Consider the following 22187-nt stretch of genomic DNA (forward strand, 5'->3'; position numbering starts at 1 on the left):
ACGATCAACAAAAATGTAGGAAAAACAACACAAGGCAGTATATTAGGTCTTTTATCAAAGTAATGGTCATCACACGTGGAAGATCATTCCATGTTTGGAGCTGACCCCCGAGTCCTGACATATCCCCATGTCACAGTGGTATCTGACTGCAATAAATAGCAGGTAATAAAGATACTGTTCTGTTTACATGTGCAGCTTTTGTGTCAGATGTGTATCGGTTCACTCTAAACATCACCGATATCAACTTGTAGTTTGATTATGTTCTTCAGCACCTGTTGTCTTTGTAATCTCTTAAACAGGGAATATTTCTAAGAGGACCGGTCTACATGGTTTCTGGATGCCCAGTTTATAGCCTTTGTTTCGCATCTAAATTAAAGTCTCAGACTAATTCAGAAATAATTATCTATGGCACCTGTTGTCTCAGCAATCTCTTAAATAAGGAATATTTGTAAGATAATATAATCTAGTCTTTGGTTTCTGGGTGCCAGTTAATTAAGTAAATAACCCCTGTTTTGCATCATCATTGTAGTCAAAGTCATAATAATGCATATTTATTTTCATATTGCTTTCAAACTGAGGGTTTGACTATTGATTTTAACTATGTTTGATTGGGCATTTACTTTTGTGCATTCCCCAGTTGATCAGATAGATTAAAAAAAAGGATTTCAAATATAGTCTTCTGTTTTTACAATAACTCTAAGATCAGGATATTTTGAATACAAAATAATATAAATACAGTTTTTGTTCTCAGTAATAACTCTTAAGACATGTCATTAATTGTAATATTTTTAATACAATAGAATATATTTATAAAAATAGTCTTTTTTGTCACTATAGTAGCAAGCTATGTGAAACAACATTGTTAGTTATATAAATTTGTGCATAATGTCTTAAATACAAATAAATGTATTATAAAAATAGTCTCTTTCTCAGTAATGTAGTGAGCTGTATATATACCAGTATATACTAGTAACACTATGAAGCTGTTCAGTAAATCTGTCGTGACGCCAAGAAGCCGTGTAACTCAAACAGGTTGCAATTATAAACTCCAACTGTCCTCTTGTTATCTAGAAGCAATTAACATGACAATCCAGCCTGTCAGAGGATGCTGATTTACTGGAGGGGACCAGCAGGCGAGTTTCTGGCCTCTTATTCCAAAACTCTGGGCAATGCGTAACCCAATACTGGAGGCACCATTATCTGCTAGTCCTACTCCTCTCACAGACTCCAGATATAAATGAACCCTTCCTGTGTTTTATCTCTGGTACTGACATGGTCACCATTATCTGCAAAACTTTGTCTTCACTTTAGACTTGAGGCTTGACATATAAATTAACCCTTTCTGTGCTTTATCTGTGGTACTGATGTGGTCACCATTATCATCTGCAAGTCCTGCTCTTTCTCCCAGACTCCAGATATAAATTAACCCTCCCTGTGTTTTATCTGTGGTACTGACGTGGCCACCATTAGCTGCAAGACTTTGTCTTCACTTTAGGTTGAGACTGACGATATAAATTAACCCTTTCTGTGCTTTATCACATTTTCCTAGTACTGACAAGATCACTGTAAGCTAGCAGAATTTCTCTTTATCTTCAGACTCCAGATTTGAATGAAGACTCCTCCTGCTTTATCATCTTTGTGGTAATGACATCTTTGCTATGCACCTCTGGAGGAAGTGGCTTGTTGATTATTCTGCTATTATAAGCCATTAACTCATTATTTAAACACAAATTTTTATCAATGTTGTGTAGGTATCTGATTGGTTATGTAAACTGCCTTATATTTCCTCATTGCATATGCCATTAAAACTCACTTTGGTTTGGAGCAGATGCCATTACTTCACTGAGACCAAAGAAATTTGTTTTGTTTAACGAAACCACTAGAGTACATTGATTAATTAATCATTGGCTATTGGTAATTCTAACATATAATCTTCAGAGAAAGCCTATATAGTTTTCCATTAGCAGCAAGGGATCTTTTATATGCACTTTCTCATAGACAGGACAGCACGTACCTTGGTCTTTGATATACCAGTCATGGGGCACTGTTTGGGTTGGAGGAAAAAACCCCGATGAGTCTGCCTATGATGTTCAATCCTAGAACCCAAGAACCTCAGGCGAGCATTCTACCGACTGAACTAAATCCTGCCGCTACCACTGAGGCCAGTGCAATTAAGTTACACCATATGAATGCAATTTATTGTAATGCCATAATATCTCCCCAGATGATTCACAGTCATAACCAGGCAATACTGATCACTTGGTTCTGATAGAAAGTTCCTGCAGTGGGAACGGTGTGTGGAATTTGTTGTGTTCAATAAGCATTAGTGATGGGGAAGCCCTGCAGACCACGGAGTGGCGGGGACTGATAAGACTTAATTTGTGACAATTCTGACAACCAATTCATAATACACAAATAAAGATCACAACACTTATACATATGGAAATGGGTTTAATGCAACAGGCACAGTGCGTGGTGACAAAACATTGGTGTTGCTTAATTCATTTATTAATACAAGAAAAATCATTTTAGTAGAAAACATGTAGAGGATGACTAAGAGGGTTTTTGCATACCGGTACATGTTTTGTCCATAATAACTATCCCGAATTCTTTGCAGTCAATCTAAAAAAAATACTAAAAGCCAAAGTATCTCTTGTAGGTGAGGCACTATAGTTCGTCCCATCATTCTATAAAAATGTATTTTGTAAATAATTTCAGTTTGGTATGAAGTAAGAAGAAACATTAAAAAAAAATTGGAAATAAAAAACAACAACTATTTTTGTGTTCAATTTACAAATCAATTGGCTCAGACATAAATAACTTGTAGTAAATTTCATAGCATGAAAAAGTTGTTTCCTGTGGGACGGACTATAGATGAATATTCATTGAATCACCTGCTATTTTGTTAAATCCTTTTTGACTCTGCATTGTGCAGAGATACGGTTTTGTTGTTCGATACCTAGAAGAAGGAAGGAGAAGATTACAGATTCAGACTTTTCTGTGTATGTCCATTAGCAGCATATTTCAATTCAGATACTTTCTAGTTAATTATGCAAAGGTTATGAATGCGATTGATTAATTTGTAATTATTTCTTACCAATGAATATAAAAATAGCAAAATATTAGCACTTACAATTACGATAATGGACCTTTAAAAACTTGAGTTAAAAACTTGAGTTATCGAAACTAGTCAATAGTGACTGATAAAAATAAGCATGCAGCAGCAGTATTTGTGCATTAAAAATAACTGTATAGTCTTCATGGTTTGAGCACAGCATTGAGCACAGCATTGAGCACTTGTTCATTGTGTTCATTGTGATCACTGTGGCTTTAAGTTTACCCATCATGGCTGTCCCATCATGTTCCTGGTTGTGGATTTGTTGACAGTCACAGTGTGCTGTAGACGTAATATCGGTGTGAGACAGCTCCGGGCTGTTGATTCTGCTGAAAACCATTTCACATATTATTGAAAATAATTTTCAACATCTGTGGAGTGTTGACAGTAACCATAGCAATGTATGAATGTAATGATATAATGAAGAGAAATTGTTCACTAGTTGGTATAAGGCTTGGTGGTATGGTGGTTAAGCCATCAGACTTGAGATTGCTAGGTACTAGGTTCGAATCCCAGTACTGACTCCCACCCAAAGTGATCAGTTTTGACAGCTCAGTGGGGAGATGTAAGACAACACCTTGATTTAAAAAAAAAGAGAAGACAACAAATTGTAAAGGATCTTTTCCTGTAGACAAGACACTGGATAAAACTTTATGGAATCAACCACTATTTTGCCAAATACCCATTTGATTCCGCTTTGTGCAGAGATATAGATCACTTAAACCTGTAAATAAAACCCACCTGTTCAATACATGTACCTTGATTTGAACAAGCAACACAAGTTGCTATTTATGTGTCATCAAATAAGCATGCTTCTACCTGTTGGAAATCTCTATTGACTCATGATATGTTTTGTTCCTGACACCGTGTTTGCTTTCAGACCCCGAGGGAAATAAAACAGTCTTAGCTCTTTCTGCTCCGACTGCAAATCAGTTAGGTGGGTGACGGTCATGTACTGTCGCTCCATGAACACGTCATATTTTATGTTGGTCATAAGCTCGGGATTATGGCTTGCACAAGCTGGCACCGAGCTGTGTGATTGGATATTGATTGTACATTATACGCAATGCCAGAAAGACTTGGTCTCACCGCGGTTTTTATACGAATCCTCAGCAGATGCCCAGCGCCAGCTTTTGAGTATATTTTGATGCAGGTTTATTGCACGTGTTCATAAAGTAATTGGAAAGACATGGCTGCTTTCTTGCTTTAATACTTTTATGTCAAGCAGACTAGAGATAGTGTGAGCGAGCTGGACTTTTTAATAGAGACGAAGTGAGATGGTCTTGTTATATAGAGCCAGGGCTGTCGATAAAAAGGCTGTGGGAAAACCTTAAAGAAAGATCTTTGAACACTTAGAGGTTTATAGGTATATAGTAAAATGTCTGCTATAAGCAGTCGGATCCCAGTTGAGGCATGGGATTTTTAATCCAGATACCGACTTCAAACCCTGAGTGAGTGCTCCGCAAGGCTCAATGGGTAGGTGTAAACCACTTGCACCAACCAGTGATCCATAACTGGTTCAATTAAGGCCATGGTTTGTGGGAAGCGCAAATAAAAGATCCCTTACTGCTAATCGGAAAGAGTAGCTCATGTAGTGGCGACAGCAGGTTTCCTCTCGAAATCTGTGTGGTCCATAACCATATGTCTGACTCCATATAACCATAAATAAAATGTGTTGAGTGCGTCGTTAAATAAAAACATTTCTTTCTTTCTTTGCTATAAGCAGCAACCTGTCTTTTAGAGGTCACCTTAATATTCTCACTAATTAATTATCTAAATATACAGTGAACTCAATCAGAACCGGAGCCTCTATGAACTGAAACTTGCTCAAAACCAGACATTTTTCATCGTCCTTTTTTAAATATTATTACAGAACTGAACCTCTTGAAACCAGATATCCCTTTAAACAAGAATTTTTATGTGAGTGTCTGGTTTAGAGGGGTTTCACTTCAGTACAGTTTGACATGTATTAAACAGTCATCTCAGGAGCCCTTTCTAAGCAGGGGTCATCATACATGGCATCATTTATAGTATTTTCAACTATGTTTATGTTAGTTACTTTTGTTGTCATATAGAAGCTGTATGTCATTCGGTGAGGTGTCGGAAGTGAAAATAAAAAAACTAGTTAAATGCAAAATGTCACATCCATAAAAATCAAAGGAACATTATTTGTGGGTTTTTAAATGTGAGCTAATTTTTATGAAATCTGTTGAATATTTCTGTGGTCCTTAACCATATGTCTGGCACCACATAACCATTATTAAAATTGAGTACATAGTTAAATAAAACTTTTCTTTCTTTTCTTTCTTTCTTAGACTTCAAACTAGTACTTTGGTGTGAGTTCATTTATGTCTGATGCAGCTTGAGTGCATCACCTGTTTCATTTAGCACAGCAGCTAATCCCTGTTGGGATCTGGCCCATGTTGGCATACCTCTGTACGTCTTAAGAACATTGACGTAACCTCTGCAGATTCCACCGGTCTAGAAATAACATATTTTTCTTAAGAGTATATATATGTAACTTCTACACGCTCCAGTGTCTACAAGTTTGGCATATTTTCCAATAACGTACATGCAGCTTCTGCAAATTCCCATGTCTGCAGGTTTCGTGCAAGTCTTACTAACATTTATGATCATATTTCTACATTTCTACATATCTCACAATGTACACATGTCTTGTATTTCTTAATGACATACTAGTAGATGGTCAGGTTTCATAACAGAATGCATGTAATTCTGCGTAATCTAATATTTGTACATCTCTAGTATTTGTTAATGACACACGTCTAACTCCTGTGGATCATTGCATCTGCAAAACTGCATGCTTCTGCATTGTTTGGAATATTGGTTTCCCCTTCTAGTGTTATAGCTGCTTGCATGTCCAGACCAAGGTATCGCCCCACCCACTGAGCCAAGCATGTCTGCCCTTTGATCTGTTTATGTTGCTAAAGTCAGACTTGTGTGTTTTAATCATTGTTTCTCTCACGGTGTGTGCACCTTGCATGTGGAGACTAATGTATTACCCCACCCATCGAGCGGAGCATGTCTGCCCTTTGATCTCTTGGTGTATCTAAAGCCATACTTTATGTCAACAAATCCCCATGCTTCTGCATTATTTTGAACATTGTTTCTCTCATGGTGTTTACACATTGCATGTCTAAGACAAGGCACCACCCCCACCCGTTGAGCAGAGCATGTCTGCCCTTTGATCTCTCCATGTATCTAAAGCCATACTTTATGTCAGCAGATCCCCATGCTTCTGCATTATTTTAAACATTGTTTCTTTCATGGTGTTTGCACCTTGCAAGTCCAGAACAAGGCATCAACCCCTCCCGTTGAGCGAAGCATGTCTGTTCTTTGATCCCTTCATGTTGCGGAGGCCCCCAGTCTTTATTTTCCCAGTGTGACCTCGGACTGCAGACTGGGAATCAATGAATCAATCATGGCCAGTTTTTAAATGACCATTTGGACATGGGCGTTATCTTTGCCTCATGAAACACTCAGCATGGGTCCTGGCCAGAAAGGCTGGCTCCCTTTCATCTGTCTGGCAGGTCAGATTTGTGTCCACTCTTTTATAATAATATTTGTTTTGGAAGTTTTGGTTTGTTTCTTTTTCTTTTTCTCCAAAACTGTTGGTATTTTAAGGTGAACACTTGGTACTATCAGTATCTGTGGTACAGCAATGCTGGATCATTGAAAAAAACAGTCTGTGTTGGCTGTGATGTCAACTGTGATGTATGATCTCATACGGGCGATTCTTGTTAGCCAACTGACACTGTGTGACCCCGTGCTGTGGGCTTCTTGTTAGTAGAGTGACACAGTGTGGCCTCCTCGCCCCATGCTTCTTGTTAGCAAAGTGACACAGATATTGGAATTGAATTCCAGCTCGTTTAGATCAAAGCCGGTGCAATAAATAAATTGTCACTGTGCCAGTGTGCATGCGGATTGCCTGCTGTCTCTGGGATTTCTGTGCTGTGGCATCAAGAGTCCAGACCAATATTCTACACAGCTTGAGCAGTCAGCGCCTCTTTGATCGAAATATATTTGTAAATGAGAATTTGAAAATGACAGATTTTTTTTTTTTAATGTTAATTTATTTGTGTTGAACTTAAATTAATAATTGACCCATTTTAGTGTGATTGACACCATTTGGGTAAAAAAGGTGCCAGGTAATTAGGTTGATATATCATCTGTCATACATTTTCAAAATTTATTTCCTGCAGTTTAATTTGAAACAGAATTTAAGGACAAAGAAAAAGGATGTGCCAAAAAAATAAATTGTGTGTTGCAGTGGGGAAACACCCTTTTATGTCCATCCATGTAGAAAATAAAAATACAGAATTTAGCATGGTTTTTCCCCATATTACAAAAATAAATACTTTGTGACATAGCACCATAAAGATTCATCTTAGCTTCGTTTTTTCTAAATCCCAACATATACCTCCTCAATGGTGTTCAAGTTAGTACTGAAGTAACTGACTTTTAATTTGCGAAGTACTAATTATTTTCTGTTCCACATAAAAATGTATTTTGAGCTGTTTCAAAGACCAGGACAACCAGAAACACATTGAGATAGCTAAAATTAATAACTGAAGTAAAAGGTTTTAAGTAATGTGTAATTTAACAGTAAACATTGGCAGGATGTGGCTTAGTGGTAGAGTGCTCATCTGAGTTGCAATGGGAAGGAAGGAAATGTTTTATTTAACGACGCACTCCACACATTTTATTTATGGTTATATGGCATTGGACATATAGTTAAGGACCACACAGATATTGAGAGAAGAAACCGACTGTCACAACTTCATAGGCTACTCTTTTCAATTAGCAGCAAGGGATCTTTTATATGCACCATCCCACAGACATGATAGCACATACCATTGCCTTTGATATACCAGTTGTGGTGCACTGGCTGGAGAGAGAAGAGTTGTGATGGGTTACACAATCTGTCATTCTTAATGGACTCAGGTTGTGTGTTTTTCTGTCCCAGCCTCTGCCCCACAACTGGGATATCAAAAGCCTTGGTATGTACTGCCCTGTCTGGGGAAAGTGCATATAAAGATATCTTGCTGCTTTATCAATAGTAGTAGTCTATATGGCTAAAACCAGGCACCAGATAGTCTTAGAGCGATGGAAACACACTTGCCAGATGTATGATCAGTATTTGATTGATCTGTCAGTGTCTCACTGGGCTATTACTTGTTACAATCAATGCTCCACAACTGGTCCTTAACCATACGTCAATCACTATACAACTATAATTAAAATATATTGAGAGAGTCATTAAGTACAACCTTTCTTTCTTTCTAAATAGTCTTAATTTAAAATGTGCTGAGGTGTCACTACACAAACATTCCTTTCCTTTCTTTTCCTTTTAAAAGTAAAGACAGCTGTATTATATTAGCTGAACATAAACCTGATGACCTAACCACTATACCATTAAGTCTGGAGTGAGAAGATGCAACTGGTACCTTATTTTATTCTTTTAGTTCAGTATTCCATGACCTTCGATGAACTTGTAAACACTTGTGAAGCAGGTGAATCCTGTGCTTGTGCACTGAAATTTTGAACTCGTTTTTACCTGGCAGAATGTTTACTATTATTGTCAAGGATGTGTTAAGCAGAATGATAGATTCAAAACATTTGGCTAGCATAGATAATTATCAGCATGTGTTTTTCTGCATTTGATATAAAACGTACATGCATCATTTTGAGCAGTTATGGAGATTGCAGGTATATTTATAGGTGAAGTCAGCTGCGTTGAATGCACACTCTGGCGTGATACAAGTCAGACTCCCCACAGCATAAATCTGACAAAAGAAGGTGGTTGGAGGTTCAGGATAAAAGCAGACAATGTCATGCTGTATCTTCATATTGCTGTTTTATGGAGACATATAACTCCAGTGGTGTTCATAAGTCAAATGGTGTTATCATAACTCTGATCACTAACAAATGTTGGTGGATTAAACAAAATAGAGGGGTGGGATGTAGCCCAGTGGTAAAGGGCATGCCTGATGCTCAGTTGGTTCTAGGATCGATTCTTGTCAGTGGACCCATTGGGCTATTTCTTGTTCCAACCAGTGCACCACATGCCATGGTATGTGCTATCCTGTCTGTGATATGGTGCATATAAAAGATCCCTTGCTACTAATGGAAATTTGTAGTGGGTTTCCTCTTTATCACTTTGTCAAAATTACTATTTGATTGACATCCAATAGCCGATGATTAATAAATCAATATGCTTTAGTGGTGTCGTTAAAGAAAACAAACTTTTCAACAAAATAGAATTTGAATCCTTGCATACCAATTGCTAGAACATCAGTTACGGCAGAATGTAGCTTCATGGTAGAGAGCTCACCCAACATGTCTTTGTCGGATTTTCTTTTTTGATATCTCAACTGTTTCCCCATTAATGATTCATGAAAGGTGCTGACATTTACTGTCCTGTCTGTGTGGAAAGTGCATGAAAAGATCTCTTGTTGCTGCTTTTTGTTTTGGTAGGACAAGCCTATGTGATAGCAGCAGGGGTTTTGGGTGGATATCAGTGCTGGATGTTAACAATGAAAAACATATACATATCTTTATATTTTGTCTGTTTACCAAATATTATGCTGAACTGTTTTGCCAAAATCCATTTTTGAGGCATCCTTGGCTATAATCTAATAATAACAATATTAGCATCATTGTTTACAAGACTTGGGCTCACGATTCATTGTAGATTCATTTCATCAGTCTTTCTCTGTCCAATTAGATCCATTAGCACTAAGGGAATGATTTGTCTCAACTGGAGTAGAGAACAGAGTAGGAGTAGAGACTTGTTAAAAGGTACACGTTTGTGTGGCATACCATTCCCAGGAGTCTGGACTTGTGTACAGTGTTGGCTTGCTAATTACAAGTGTCACAACAAGACCAGAGCCATGTCTTGTGTGGTGCCAGGACTGAAATTCTGAGAATGTATATCTTCTGACAGGCAAACAGTTCCTGCTCCAGGAAAAGTTAATTGTAAAGTGTGTTCATGTTTTGTGATGAGAGAGAAAAAGAGAGTCACTGTTTGTCTGTTCATGATGTTTCACAGTTTAAGAAGCGATGGACAGTTGTGAACGCATAGTTAAATTTTCCACACCATTTTTTGTTTTAAAAAAGGAAGAAAAAGAAGAAAAATTAATGCTATTTCTACCCTTTCTCATCCCATGTTGGTTTTTTAGTGTATTTGGAAGAATATACTGATTTACATCTATAATTTTTTGTTAAGTTTGAAATATATTGAGTATTCTTTATGTGAAGTTTATTTATTTATTTCCATTACATGTACATCTGTCCGTCCATCCATCCATCCATCCATCCATCCATCCATCCATCCATCCATCCATCCATCCATCCATCCATCCATCCATCCATCCATCCACATCCATCCATCCATCCATCCATCCATCCATCCATCCACTCATCCACTCATTCATCCATTTGTATGCATATGGTAGTCTTGATTGTTCATACATCTATTCTATCATCCATTTATCTATCCATCCATGTAATGAAAGACATGGTATATACTGTTCTCCCTCTCTCTCTCCCCCTCCCATCTCTCTCCCTCCCTCTCTCTCCCTCCATCCCTCCCTCACTCTCCTCTCCTCTCCAGCTCTCTCCTCCTCTCTCCCTCTGTCTGTCTCTGTATCTCTCTCTCTCTCTCTCTCTCTCTCTCTCTCTCTCTCTCTCTCTCTCTCTCTCTCTCCTCTCTCTCTCTCCCCCCTCCCTACCCTCCCCCTCCCTCCCTCCCTCTTTCTCTCGCTGTCTATTTCTCTCTCTCTCTCCATCTCCACTCTCCTCTCTCTCTCTCACTCTCCACACTCTCTCTCTCTCCCTCTCTCTCTCTCTCTCCATCTTCTCTCTCTGTCCTCACTTCATCCTCTCTCTCTCTCCTCTCTCCCTCTCCTCTCTCTCTCTCCGTCTCTCTCTCTCTCTCTCTCTCTCTCTCTCTCTCTCTCTCTCTCTCTCTCTCTCTCTCTCTCTCTCTCTCTCTCTCTCTCTCTCTCTCATTTCAAAATAATCATGTTTTAGATACCAAATAACCGTAGCTAGCTTAAAATATTCTGAAGTGTCATTAAACAAACATTTCTCTCCTCTCCTTTCCTTCTCGTTTGGCCAGTCATCCTCTGTAAGATTTCAATCAATTTCCATGTCTGCTCCTGATGGTTAAAATGTTTTATCTTCCATCTAGTGGAAAAACTCTTGTTTTCCAGCCTTTCTGCAGTTTGAACCTTTTCATGTTTATCTCTTAAAAGGTGGCTTCTGTCCTGGCTGTTGTCAAACAGTGATGCATGGCTGGTGCACTGTTCTAACTCTTCACTCTGGAGGATTAGTGCTAAAACACATCCGTCAAAAGGCTTAGTCTACAGCAAATGTAGTATGGTGGTTTGGTTATTAGCTCAGTATTGTTTACTTTGGCGGTATGAACATGCAGAGGAGTCAGTGTTGTAGAACAACATCCTGTTTTTTCATTAGATGATATAAATGTGTACATGTAGAATAACATTTTTTGTTGGATGATGTACCGATACATGACAGAAAATGCCAATTTTCATTCGATGATTTACAAATACATGTACTCACAGAATAACAAATTTGTCATTGGCCTAAACTGGAAATCTCCCTCCTCTCTCTGTCTCTCTCTGTCTCTATTTTTTTTTCTCCCCTCTCTCTCTCCCTTCTCTCTCTCTCTCTCTCTCTCTCTCTCTCTCTCTCTCTCTCTCTCTCTCTCTCTCTCTCTCTCTCTCTCTCTCTCTCTTTCTCTTTCTCTCTCTCTCTCTGTATATATATTACTGGGTATGTGTATGATTCCTACATATCTTGTCTTGATATATGGTGCAGATGTAAATAACATTCAGTCATTTGTATCAACACGAATGTTAAACTACAATGTAGATTACAGCACCACTGAAAGACTGATGGATCCTTCTCTTGTTTTGTTTTTTTCTTTCTTTCTTTCTGGCCCAGCACTGGTATACAAACATCTTGTACAGTTTCACTGGCATACTGCCACAATTTTCTTCCTGTATTTTTTTTTCTTTTTTTCTGACGGATGTTCATGGTAGTTTAGTCAGGAACAACTTTCGCTTCCTGAGCTGGATATATAGCATGGCAGCAGCTTGCAGTGGTAATTTGCACACCGGCATTCCTGTTCACTATAAACACTTTGAGGCTTGATTTGTTTTTTACTATCCCAAGTTTTGCAGTGGCCATGTGTGCAGAAAGGCCAAACGTGAACTTGAAGCATTCTTTCACCTCCAGTAATAAGGCAAGGTTATGGCTACCAGTTTCTGGTGCTGGCTTCACTAAAAGCCTGCCAGTGCCGTGTTTACGGGATGAATGAGTCCCAGATCGATGTTACAGCATTTGCATGCTTCTTGTCACTCTTTAACCTTTCCTGCAACAACAGACGAAAGGGACTTTCATTTCGTGGTTATACCTGCTTTTCTTTGTGTACAGAAAGGGTGGGTTTCCAGCTAGGTGCCATGATGTCCGGTTGAAAGGTTGATAAAAAGTTGCAGAAATATTGGTCTCTGTGGTGTAGTCAGCAGGTACTGGGTTTGCATCCCAGGACCAGTTCCCATTGAATTTTAGTGGCTTAGTGAGAAGGTGTCAGGTCTCTCGCTAACCACTGACAACTAACCATTAACCTATTTCTTAACAGCTAAGATCGCCCAGATGAGTGTCCATACCAGCATATTTGAACATTAATTAGATAGAATGAATGAATGGATGGATAGATGGATGGATGGATGGATGGATGGATGGATGAAATGGATGAATGAATTAATGACACCCTAGCATGAAAAATATATTGGCTGTCATGTCTGTAGGAGTGCTGTGATTCATTAATAAAAGCAATCTATGTGGCAGTAGCAGATTTTTTTTCTTTCTGTAGTTAACATGTTTTCCTCCTATTACTAGCGACTGATTAATCAAACAATGTGATGAGGTGTTACTCAACAAACATTCCTTTCATTTGTTTGGTGTGCAACATGTTTGTCTCAGTTTCAAACCCAGCAGGTGCATCAGGTGCTCATGCACGTGCACACAAATACACACATATACACAAAGACACACAAACATATACACATACATACATACATACACACACACATACACACACACACACACACACACACATACACACACACACACACACAGACACACAAACATATACACACACATACACACACACACACAGATACACATACACACACATACATACACACACACATACACACACACACACACACACATACACACACACACACAGACACACAAACATATACACACACATACACATACACACACACACACACATTCAACGGACCTACAAGGTACACTTTTTGCACACTACAGTGACTATCTTTTACAATGTCAACACTCACAAAAATCAATTTTGATAATTATGTAGCTCCCACTAAAAAAAAAAAAAAATTAGAGAAAAAATGTCCTGCATAGAAGCCTTTCTACTGTTATAATAATTTCAAATGAAGTCAAATGCTTCTTTATGTTGTGGTTTTAAACATATTCATACTGCATCCCTTTCCTCCCATTCCTCCTTAATCTGTTACAACTTCCATATGAAGTGTGGCAGTGTTTTTAAAAACAACATATTCTGTTATCAATTATCAGTGGCCACTTGACTGAAAAGACAAGATGATGTTTTCTCCACCTTTCATCGGCAAAAGATTCAAATAACAGATTAAAAAAAACTAAAACATTTTACAAATCCTAGCTGCATAATTATTAGTTAGCAGTTTCGTCATGTCTTGTGAAAAATCACAGAGAATATTTAAAATAAGTTGTTTGCTTGACATTTAGATAATTGCACACAAATTTACTGGCTAGACTTTCTCTGAGGAGCAATAACGGCATGAAAAATGTCAGACGATTAAGGATTTTCTGTTATTTGTTTCAGATTTATGAGATCATGAACAGAATTAAATATGCGTAAACTACATGACTCAGCAAAACCAGTCATACAGATGTTTGTGCATGTTTAATTTCTGTTTCATAATGTTGTAAATCTTAAAGAAATAACAGGCAATAATTGTAACTGAATTTATAATAAAGCTTAAAATAACCTCACAGTATGCATATTTTTAAGAGCAGTTGATATATGTAATCTATAATTTGGACAATCCAAAATTGATGTTGCACTATTTTTTTATTTATTTTGTGTCAAAAAATAAAAAATGCATTTTGTATAATGTCTGTTTTTTTAGTTTTAAACAGTTGTTGTTTTAGAAATTGCAGTTTAAAAAAAAAAAAAAAAAAAATCTCAGCAAAGAAAATGCAGTTTGTGTAACAGTTTTACATTTTAAGCAATGTAATATTTATTATTTAAGGTTTGTATTAGGGCATATACTTACTACAATGTGATCTAGTACTTTTTTTAATATTCAGTTTTATCTTTGTCTATTTTCAGGAAGTAAATCTTCACCGGTCTACTAGTGATGCCAAGCTGGGACTGACACTGTGTTATGGTTCCCTTGAAGATGAAATCACAGATATATTCATTAGTGAGGTGAGACTTGACGTTATACTCCTTTCAATGTGTTTTCCCAATCCATCCAGTACATAAATATATTTAACAAATACATGGTTGGTGTTTTTAAAGATCCATCAAATTTGTTTTTAAAAGTTTATTTTGTTTGATGACACCACCATGCAGAGCACATTTTTCAGAAAACCATAGATATTTTCCCATTCCAACCAGTGTTCCTAAATTAAATATATAAATATATGTTAAACTGTACATATTTCTGTATATAAATATTATGAGCTGTTCTGTCTTTGGGAAGTCCATATAAAGGATCTCTTGCTGAGCACTCATCAAAAAATGTAACAGGCTTTCTGTCAGAATTATCAAATGTTTGACATCAAACAGACAATGATTAATAAATTAATGTGCTCTAGTGGTATTGTTGAACAAAACAAACTAACTTTTTGATATGCTGCATGCCAATTTCAAAACTGTCCAATATTTAAAGAATTGTATGTCAAAAACACTAACGCGCGTGAGCAAGCAAGGTGCATTCCAAGAAATGACAAAAATGGACATTTCACATTTTATTGCCCTTCCCACAACAATGACCAGAGGTCAGTTATTATCTACAGGGCCAGACGGGTAAGCCCGGGCAGGGGGGCAACCCCTCATTATGACTGGATATAAAGATAAACACTGCATTCAAGTCTGTAATTTGTTACAGCCCGCAAACACTGGCCCATCTCGAAGACAATAGCTCCACACTAAAAGTAATTCGACAAGTTTTATAGAGTTGTCCTAAGTCTGTAAGTGGCGCCCCCTGCTGGGATTCCATAAAGGTGGTTCGGGAGAGCTCTTTGATTTCTGTTTTGGTCTGACAGTTATCGATGTCCCATGGGTCGGGGTTATGGTTTCAAACTCGAAATTGCAAATGGGTGAGATTAGTTCACACTATGCGTGTATCATAACGGAATGCAAATAGAAATATTTTATGGTGCTATTACGCAGTGTAGTGAAATATGTACAGTATTGCCTTTGAAGTAATAAAAACATAAGTTGCAGTAAATTTGTCACCTGCAGGGCTTAGAAGAAATCGTAAAGTTGATCTCAGCCACAGTGTTTCTTGTTTGATATGGAAAATCAGTGATAAAGTGATTAAACCATTAGAATTGAGGCTAGTGGGTACTGGGTTCATACACACACACACACACACACACACACACATACATACATACATACACACACACACACACACACACACACACACACACACACACATCCTGGTAATGGCTGTCACCCAGCGTGCCGTCTCCGCCAGTAAAAGCAAGTGGGTACTGGGTTCACACCCCGGTAATGGCTGTCACCCAGAGTGCAGTCTTCGCCAGTAGAGGCGAGTGATCACTCCCACTTTCTTAAACAAGTAGAGCACTAGAAAATTCTGCATCACTCTTGGCTAAAACCCATTCAAGAGCCCAGTCCAGCATTGCAATACTGGAGTATAACAATGAACACCATGGTTTCAGCTTGGTAATACCATCTTAGCTATATGTACTAAACTGAACCTGTGGCTGCCATTATGGACATGTTGATGAATGGACCAATAAGTACATCTAATGACACTGTACTTGTAGCACAAAATGCTGGTTTCCTTTAGCCATTCTCATTTAGATTTTCTGAGCCGGTGTTTCCATCTGCAGACTAAAAGAGCCAAACCAGTTGACCTGGTCAGTGGAGTACTCTCTTGTATACAAATCACACACATGTTGATAAAGAAAGCAAACTAAACAAAGCATAAATGCGTTAATTGTGCTGATTCCCACACAACACAAGAAAACAAAAATAACTCGGTTACCTATTCATCATGCCATTAGCCCTTCTGTTTACGAAGATTTTTCTAATCGTTTTTTGTTTATGCCCTTAAAACTGGATATTACTTGACAGATTGTTGTGTTCCATTTTATTTTGTAAGAATCTAAATACTTTACAGTTTATTGAAATAACATAAGAGTTTTAAAAACACATTTGTAGACAAAAGGACACACAAATAAAAGGAGATATATATCTGATGACCTGGGAGTCATAAAAATCCATTAACATTCCAGACAGTTTCACTTGCGACTGTTTTCTTTAAAGGGTTACTGTTAAGTAAATAGGTCTTTTCCAGTGGGTACAAGGTATCTTCCGTGGACACCCGACACCCTCTGTAATCCCCATTGGCCATCAGCCCTAGCTGGAAGCCATTACCCATTGGACTCTGATAATTCTTCAGGATTCTCTTTCCTGTAATGCATTTATCTTGGCTCATCTTGCACATATTGGCGGATACTGTGTGTAAGGGAGCCGATAAAAGCCATCCATATTGTGAAACAGGAGCCTTGTATAAACTGGTCTCCAGTTGATGTAGGTCTATATGGGTCGTTGGCTTCACTTTGTGGGCAGTAAATGATTCTGTGATCATTTTTCAGAGGTGTCCGTTTGTATGCTGGCCAGTAAAATAAATGTGTGTTAATATTAAGGCAAGCAAGCTGTATTTTAAGGAGAAACATAGCTGGTTTACAGCCCCTAATAAAACATGTATGGACAGTTTCAATAAAACATAAAACATTATTAGCAATTATTAGCAATTTGGTGAATTTGGTTTGAAAAATCTGTAACAAAATTCAGGATTTAATTGGTCACAGCCGGAATAGCAGTAGATACATCTACAAAAGGCAAGCAATTTTTTAATCCGTGAGCTTTTTAGTGATTTAAATATATTTGAAAAATTCAATTTCAATTCACATAGGCAATTTAAGTGACATTTTAAATTATGTGTGGTCAATTCTGAACGGCCCTCAGCAGTAAAGGTGAAGCTTTGTTGTATTTAACAACACCACTAGAGCACATTAATTAATTAATCATCAGCTACTGGATGTCAGACATTTGGTAATTTTGACATATAGTCATAGAAAAAAGTCTCTACATTGTTCTGTTAGCAGCAAAGGATGTTTTATATGCATTTTCCACTGGATACACTAGATCCTGCCCCTTCAGCAGTAAAACACTGCAGCTCGACCATGATGATATAGATTAATATCATTTGATGAATGTAGCACTGACATGATGCATCTATAGAAAACTCCATGGACAGTGTCAGTTTACTACAGCATGCGTTCACACTTCTTTGAGGTTTTGTTGTCATGCCAAGTCGTTGATGTAACACTAGTACTTTTTATGTAACCAAAACTTAAAGGAGGAGAAAAAAAATCACCGGAAAGGCTATATAATAAGCAGAGAATGACTTAGATCACAGAAGTATAAATCTTGTTTGTCTAGAAGCTAATTTGTACTATCGTGTTTGGAAGGCGTCACCTAGGATAGGTTCCTGAAACAGAATGAACAACCCCTGGGTAGCTCTATCACATGAGAGGGAACATTAAAATATCATATTATGTGAAACGGTAAATAAAAGTTGTGCTATCGCATCAATTACTCGTGAAGTCGGGCTTCACCTCCACCTGGGAATGGCTCCGATTATCAGGCAGGCAGTGGGATATCAGAAAGTCGATCTTACTTCATTTCCAGGCAAAACACTAACGGTGACTGGACCAACATTATTCTGTTTCTTAGACAAACGTTCCCTAGAAACCGATGCCAGTGTGGAGCTGGAACAAAAACACCTTTGCAGATCAAAATAGCCATTTTGTGTTAGTTGTTTGATTTTGTCACAAACTGTATAGATTACCAGACGGTTAGTTCCGGAGTTGGTTTTACTCAGTCGAGTGTGATAATAATATATCTCTTGCTGTGTCTAGGCTGTGAGTTTTCAGGATCAATCCCTGTCTCTAGAATTGATTTTTTCCCCCTCTGCCAATCATTTGTTTTTTGGCTTTTGGAGGTTTTTTTAATTTTGAATTATCATTTATTAATTCAGGTAATTTAGTCATAGTTTTGTTGGTTGGTTGGTCAGTCGGTAATTTATTTAGTCAGTTGGTCAGTCAAGTGAGTGAAGTGAGTAAAGTCAGTAATCTAACGAGTCATTCAGTCATTTAATCGGTTATTCAATGATTTAATCAGTCAGTCAGTCAGTCATTTATTTAGTCATCCATTCAGTCAGTCAGTCAGTCAGCTAGTCAGTCAGTCAGTCAGTCAGTCATTTAATCGGTTATTCAATGATTTAATCAGTCAGTCAGTCAGTCATTTATTTAGTCATCCATTCAGTCAGTCAGTCAGTCAGCTAGTCAGTCAGTCAGTCATTCTTTTAATCAGTCAGTCAGTCAGTCAGTCAATATATTAAAGAGTATGTGATAATGCACTTAGACTCTTTGCTCCTAGTTGTCACAAAGTCAGGTTTCTTTTTTCACCCTATTATGTTGACTGATTAAACAAAATGCTTCAGTTTCATTAACTATACATTAATTTCCCCCTACATCAAATTCACAAACAATTATAGCAGTTAGCAGTATCAGTAATATCAAAATGTATTTTATAATTCAAAACTACATGTATTTTAGGATTTTTACATCTTAGTCTGAGGCTTAGCTTTTCTTCACAATAATTCTTCTCCATCTCCAGCGAGAGTAAATGTACCAATCAGACTGAATGCCTGAGGCTGCCTGTGTTCATATGGCTCCAGTGTTATATCTGGTGAGATAGTGCAAGCGACATTTTGATTTATGACTGCCGTATTTATCCAGTTGTTGTGGTGCAATTAATTCCCCATTCAGTATGGTAAACTGTGTCTTTGGAATTCTAAACAAGGATCCCCAGCAATCTGGGGTTTGGGGAAAGCATCTTTTAATAGCTCTTACAATTATATCTCAATGCTTCTCATTAGAGGGAATCTGTGTAGGAATTCTTTTCTAGAAATTGTTGTGTATTGATCAGAATAAAATTGCTCATTGTAGCCAAATGGCTTGTTTTGGATTTTTTTTTTTTTTTTAAAGAAGAAACTTTTAATCTTTCCATATTTTATTGATGTGAATTCAATTTCACATTTACATTCTTAATATGATGGACTGCATTTAAATTTTGAACAGTCATAATTTAATGAGCAAATCATGTGAATGCAAATTGATAGAGGAACCCATGTGGTTTTGTACAGCTAGTTTCATATTTCCATGCCTTTGTAACATGTAGCTTATGTATTTGACAGCTTTACTAAACACACAGTAAACAATGTGCCTGAACTTTTCAATGAAACTCCAGCATATTTTACTATTATCTGTCTAAAACTGCAACTTTTAATTGGCACGGCTTCTAGAATTTTTATAAAATCCAGTAGCCATGGGATCAGTCATTTTTTAAAATTTACTAGCCATGATTAAAAATTCACTAGCCCTATTTTACTTTAAGTTAATACAATTTTACTAAATAATAGTAACGATCAGATATGTTACTTAAAGAGGGAAATAGAGCTTAAAACACTGACAATGGGGGCATGGAGTCAGGGCAAGATATTCATATTTACAAAATAGACTTGACTGCAACAGTTGACCCAAAAAAATTCAGTAGCCGTTGGGTATGGCAATAGTAGTTATTTACTAGCCCAACATTGAATATCACTCGCCATGGGAGTGGGGCTACCATAATCTAGAAGTCCTGTAATTGGTCTAGGAATTGACAGAACATACAGTTTAGCACTTAACATGTAAACATTGGTGAAGGTTTGAGAAACACAGCTGATGCTAAAACAATTTTAATGCTATTCATTTATTTGTCCAAGGAATATATTGACAATAGGGTCCACTGCATTCATATTTGAAATCATCTAGTGATGTTGTTAAACAAAACAAACTTTTCATATTTGAACTCTACCCTCAAAGAAAGAAAGGAAGAAATGTTTTATTTAACAACACACTCAACACATTTTGTGTACAGTTATATGGCATCAGAAATATGGTTAAGGACCACACAAATATTGAGAGAGGAAACCTGCTGTTGCCACTTCATGGGCTACTCTTTTCGATTAGCAGCAAAGGATATTTTATATAGTACATATCACAGCCTTTGATATACCAGTCATGGTGCAATGGTTGGAACAAGAAATAGCCCAATGGGCCCACTGACAGGGATCGATCCCACACCGAACGTGCATCGAGCGAGCACTGTACCACTGGGCTACATCCGGCCCCTTCTATCCTCAAAGTCCAGACTATGTTCCACCCCTGCTAGATCTAGTTGTATGGCTGATACAGTGTTCAGCAGAGTTCCTGTGATTATATATTCATAAGAGAAATTATCTAAACTGTCCTTGCATAATCGGCAAATGTTTGGCTTCCAGCACATGATACTTTATCCCCGGAACTGAGATAAACTACCCTGTTGCAGGTCAGCACTTTTAACATGTAAACATTGGTGGAGGTTTGAGAAATACCTAGAGCTGGTTGTATGGCAGGTACAATGCACAGCAGAGTTCCTGTGATTATTTATTCATATGGCAATTATCAGATGATGGTGGAAACAGGCCCAAGCTGACCTCTTTCTCCACCTTTTAATGGCAGCACTGTGCTTACCAGGGGAATCGAATCACAGATTTCAGATGCAAGTAGCCTGTCCCTGATCTTGTATGATCATGAAGGTAGCACACCTAAGTCAGTTTTGAGATGCTGCTGTTGTGACTGTTTAAAATTAAAAGATTGTTATCTACCATCCTTATGTTCAAACATACAGAGTCTGGAACATTGTTAAAAAGAAATGCAAGCATTATTCATTTAACAACAACTCAGTACATATATCAACTACAGCTATTTGGTGTCTAACATGGTTGAAGAATGTTCTCAAATGTATGATTTTCAGGACTTTTTCTCTGCAAATGTCCAATATCCACTGAAATTAACACATTTTTTCAAACTTTCTATGATTCCCAATAGCTAATATTTTGTTTGCACTGAGGTGTTGTTAAACATTCATTCATTCATTCATTCATTCATTCATTCATTCATTCATTCATTCATTCATTCATTCATTCATTCATTCATCCATCCATCCATCCATCCATCCATCCATCCATGCATCCATCCATCCATCCATACATTTATTCATTCATGCAGTGAAGCATTCAAGGTACACTGTGTGCACTGTATATACTTGTTCCAGCTGAACGCTCAATAAGTTAATCTCGTTACACTTACAGACAAGACATTCTTTAAATTACTATTATTAAATCACCCATACAATATCCATAGAAAAAAAATAGGTTTGTTATTGCATTACTGCTTATATAGCATAATATCCGCACAATAACTAAAGGCTTTGGCTGTTTTTAGAGTTTAGACTTTATCCGGCCGTTCGCCATATAAAGAGCTTTACTCATACGATGACGGTCATCACATGCATCGGTGAATCATTACAGAACAATTTAAATACTTTATCCTTGTTACGAGATTCGACTTAGTCTTTATTGTGTGTGATATTCTGCTGTATTCACTGGTAGGCGGTCTGGGTTGTTGTTTTTTATGACTATAGCGAGACAGCGAGAATCCATCAGACTCTTTTACACCATCATCACTGGGCCGAGATTTCATCATTCCAATTCATCCTGTCTGGAACACGGGGCTCTAGTAATCTGTTTTA

General features: G+C 37.5%; 1 protein-coding gene across 1 annotated transcript in view; it reads left to right on the forward strand.

Moving 5' to 3' along the window:
- Positions 1 to 22187, forward strand: part of LOC121367896 (E3 ubiquitin-protein ligase PDZRN3-like) — a 351336-nt gene that overhangs the window by 284591 nt on the left and 44558 nt on the right. The window contains exon 6 of the mRNA XM_041492344.1: positions 14574 to 14672. Within this exon, the coding sequence (XP_041348278.1) occupies positions 14574 to 14672 (99 nt within the window). The remainder of the gene's footprint in view (positions 1 to 14573; positions 14673 to 22187) is intronic.

This window comes from Gigantopelta aegis, chromosome 3 (assembly GCF_016097555.1).
Source record: "Gigantopelta aegis isolate Gae_Host chromosome 3, Gae_host_genome, whole genome shotgun sequence".
Classification (NCBI taxonomy): domain Eukaryota; kingdom Metazoa; phylum Mollusca; class Gastropoda; order Neomphalida; family Peltospiridae; genus Gigantopelta; species Gigantopelta aegis.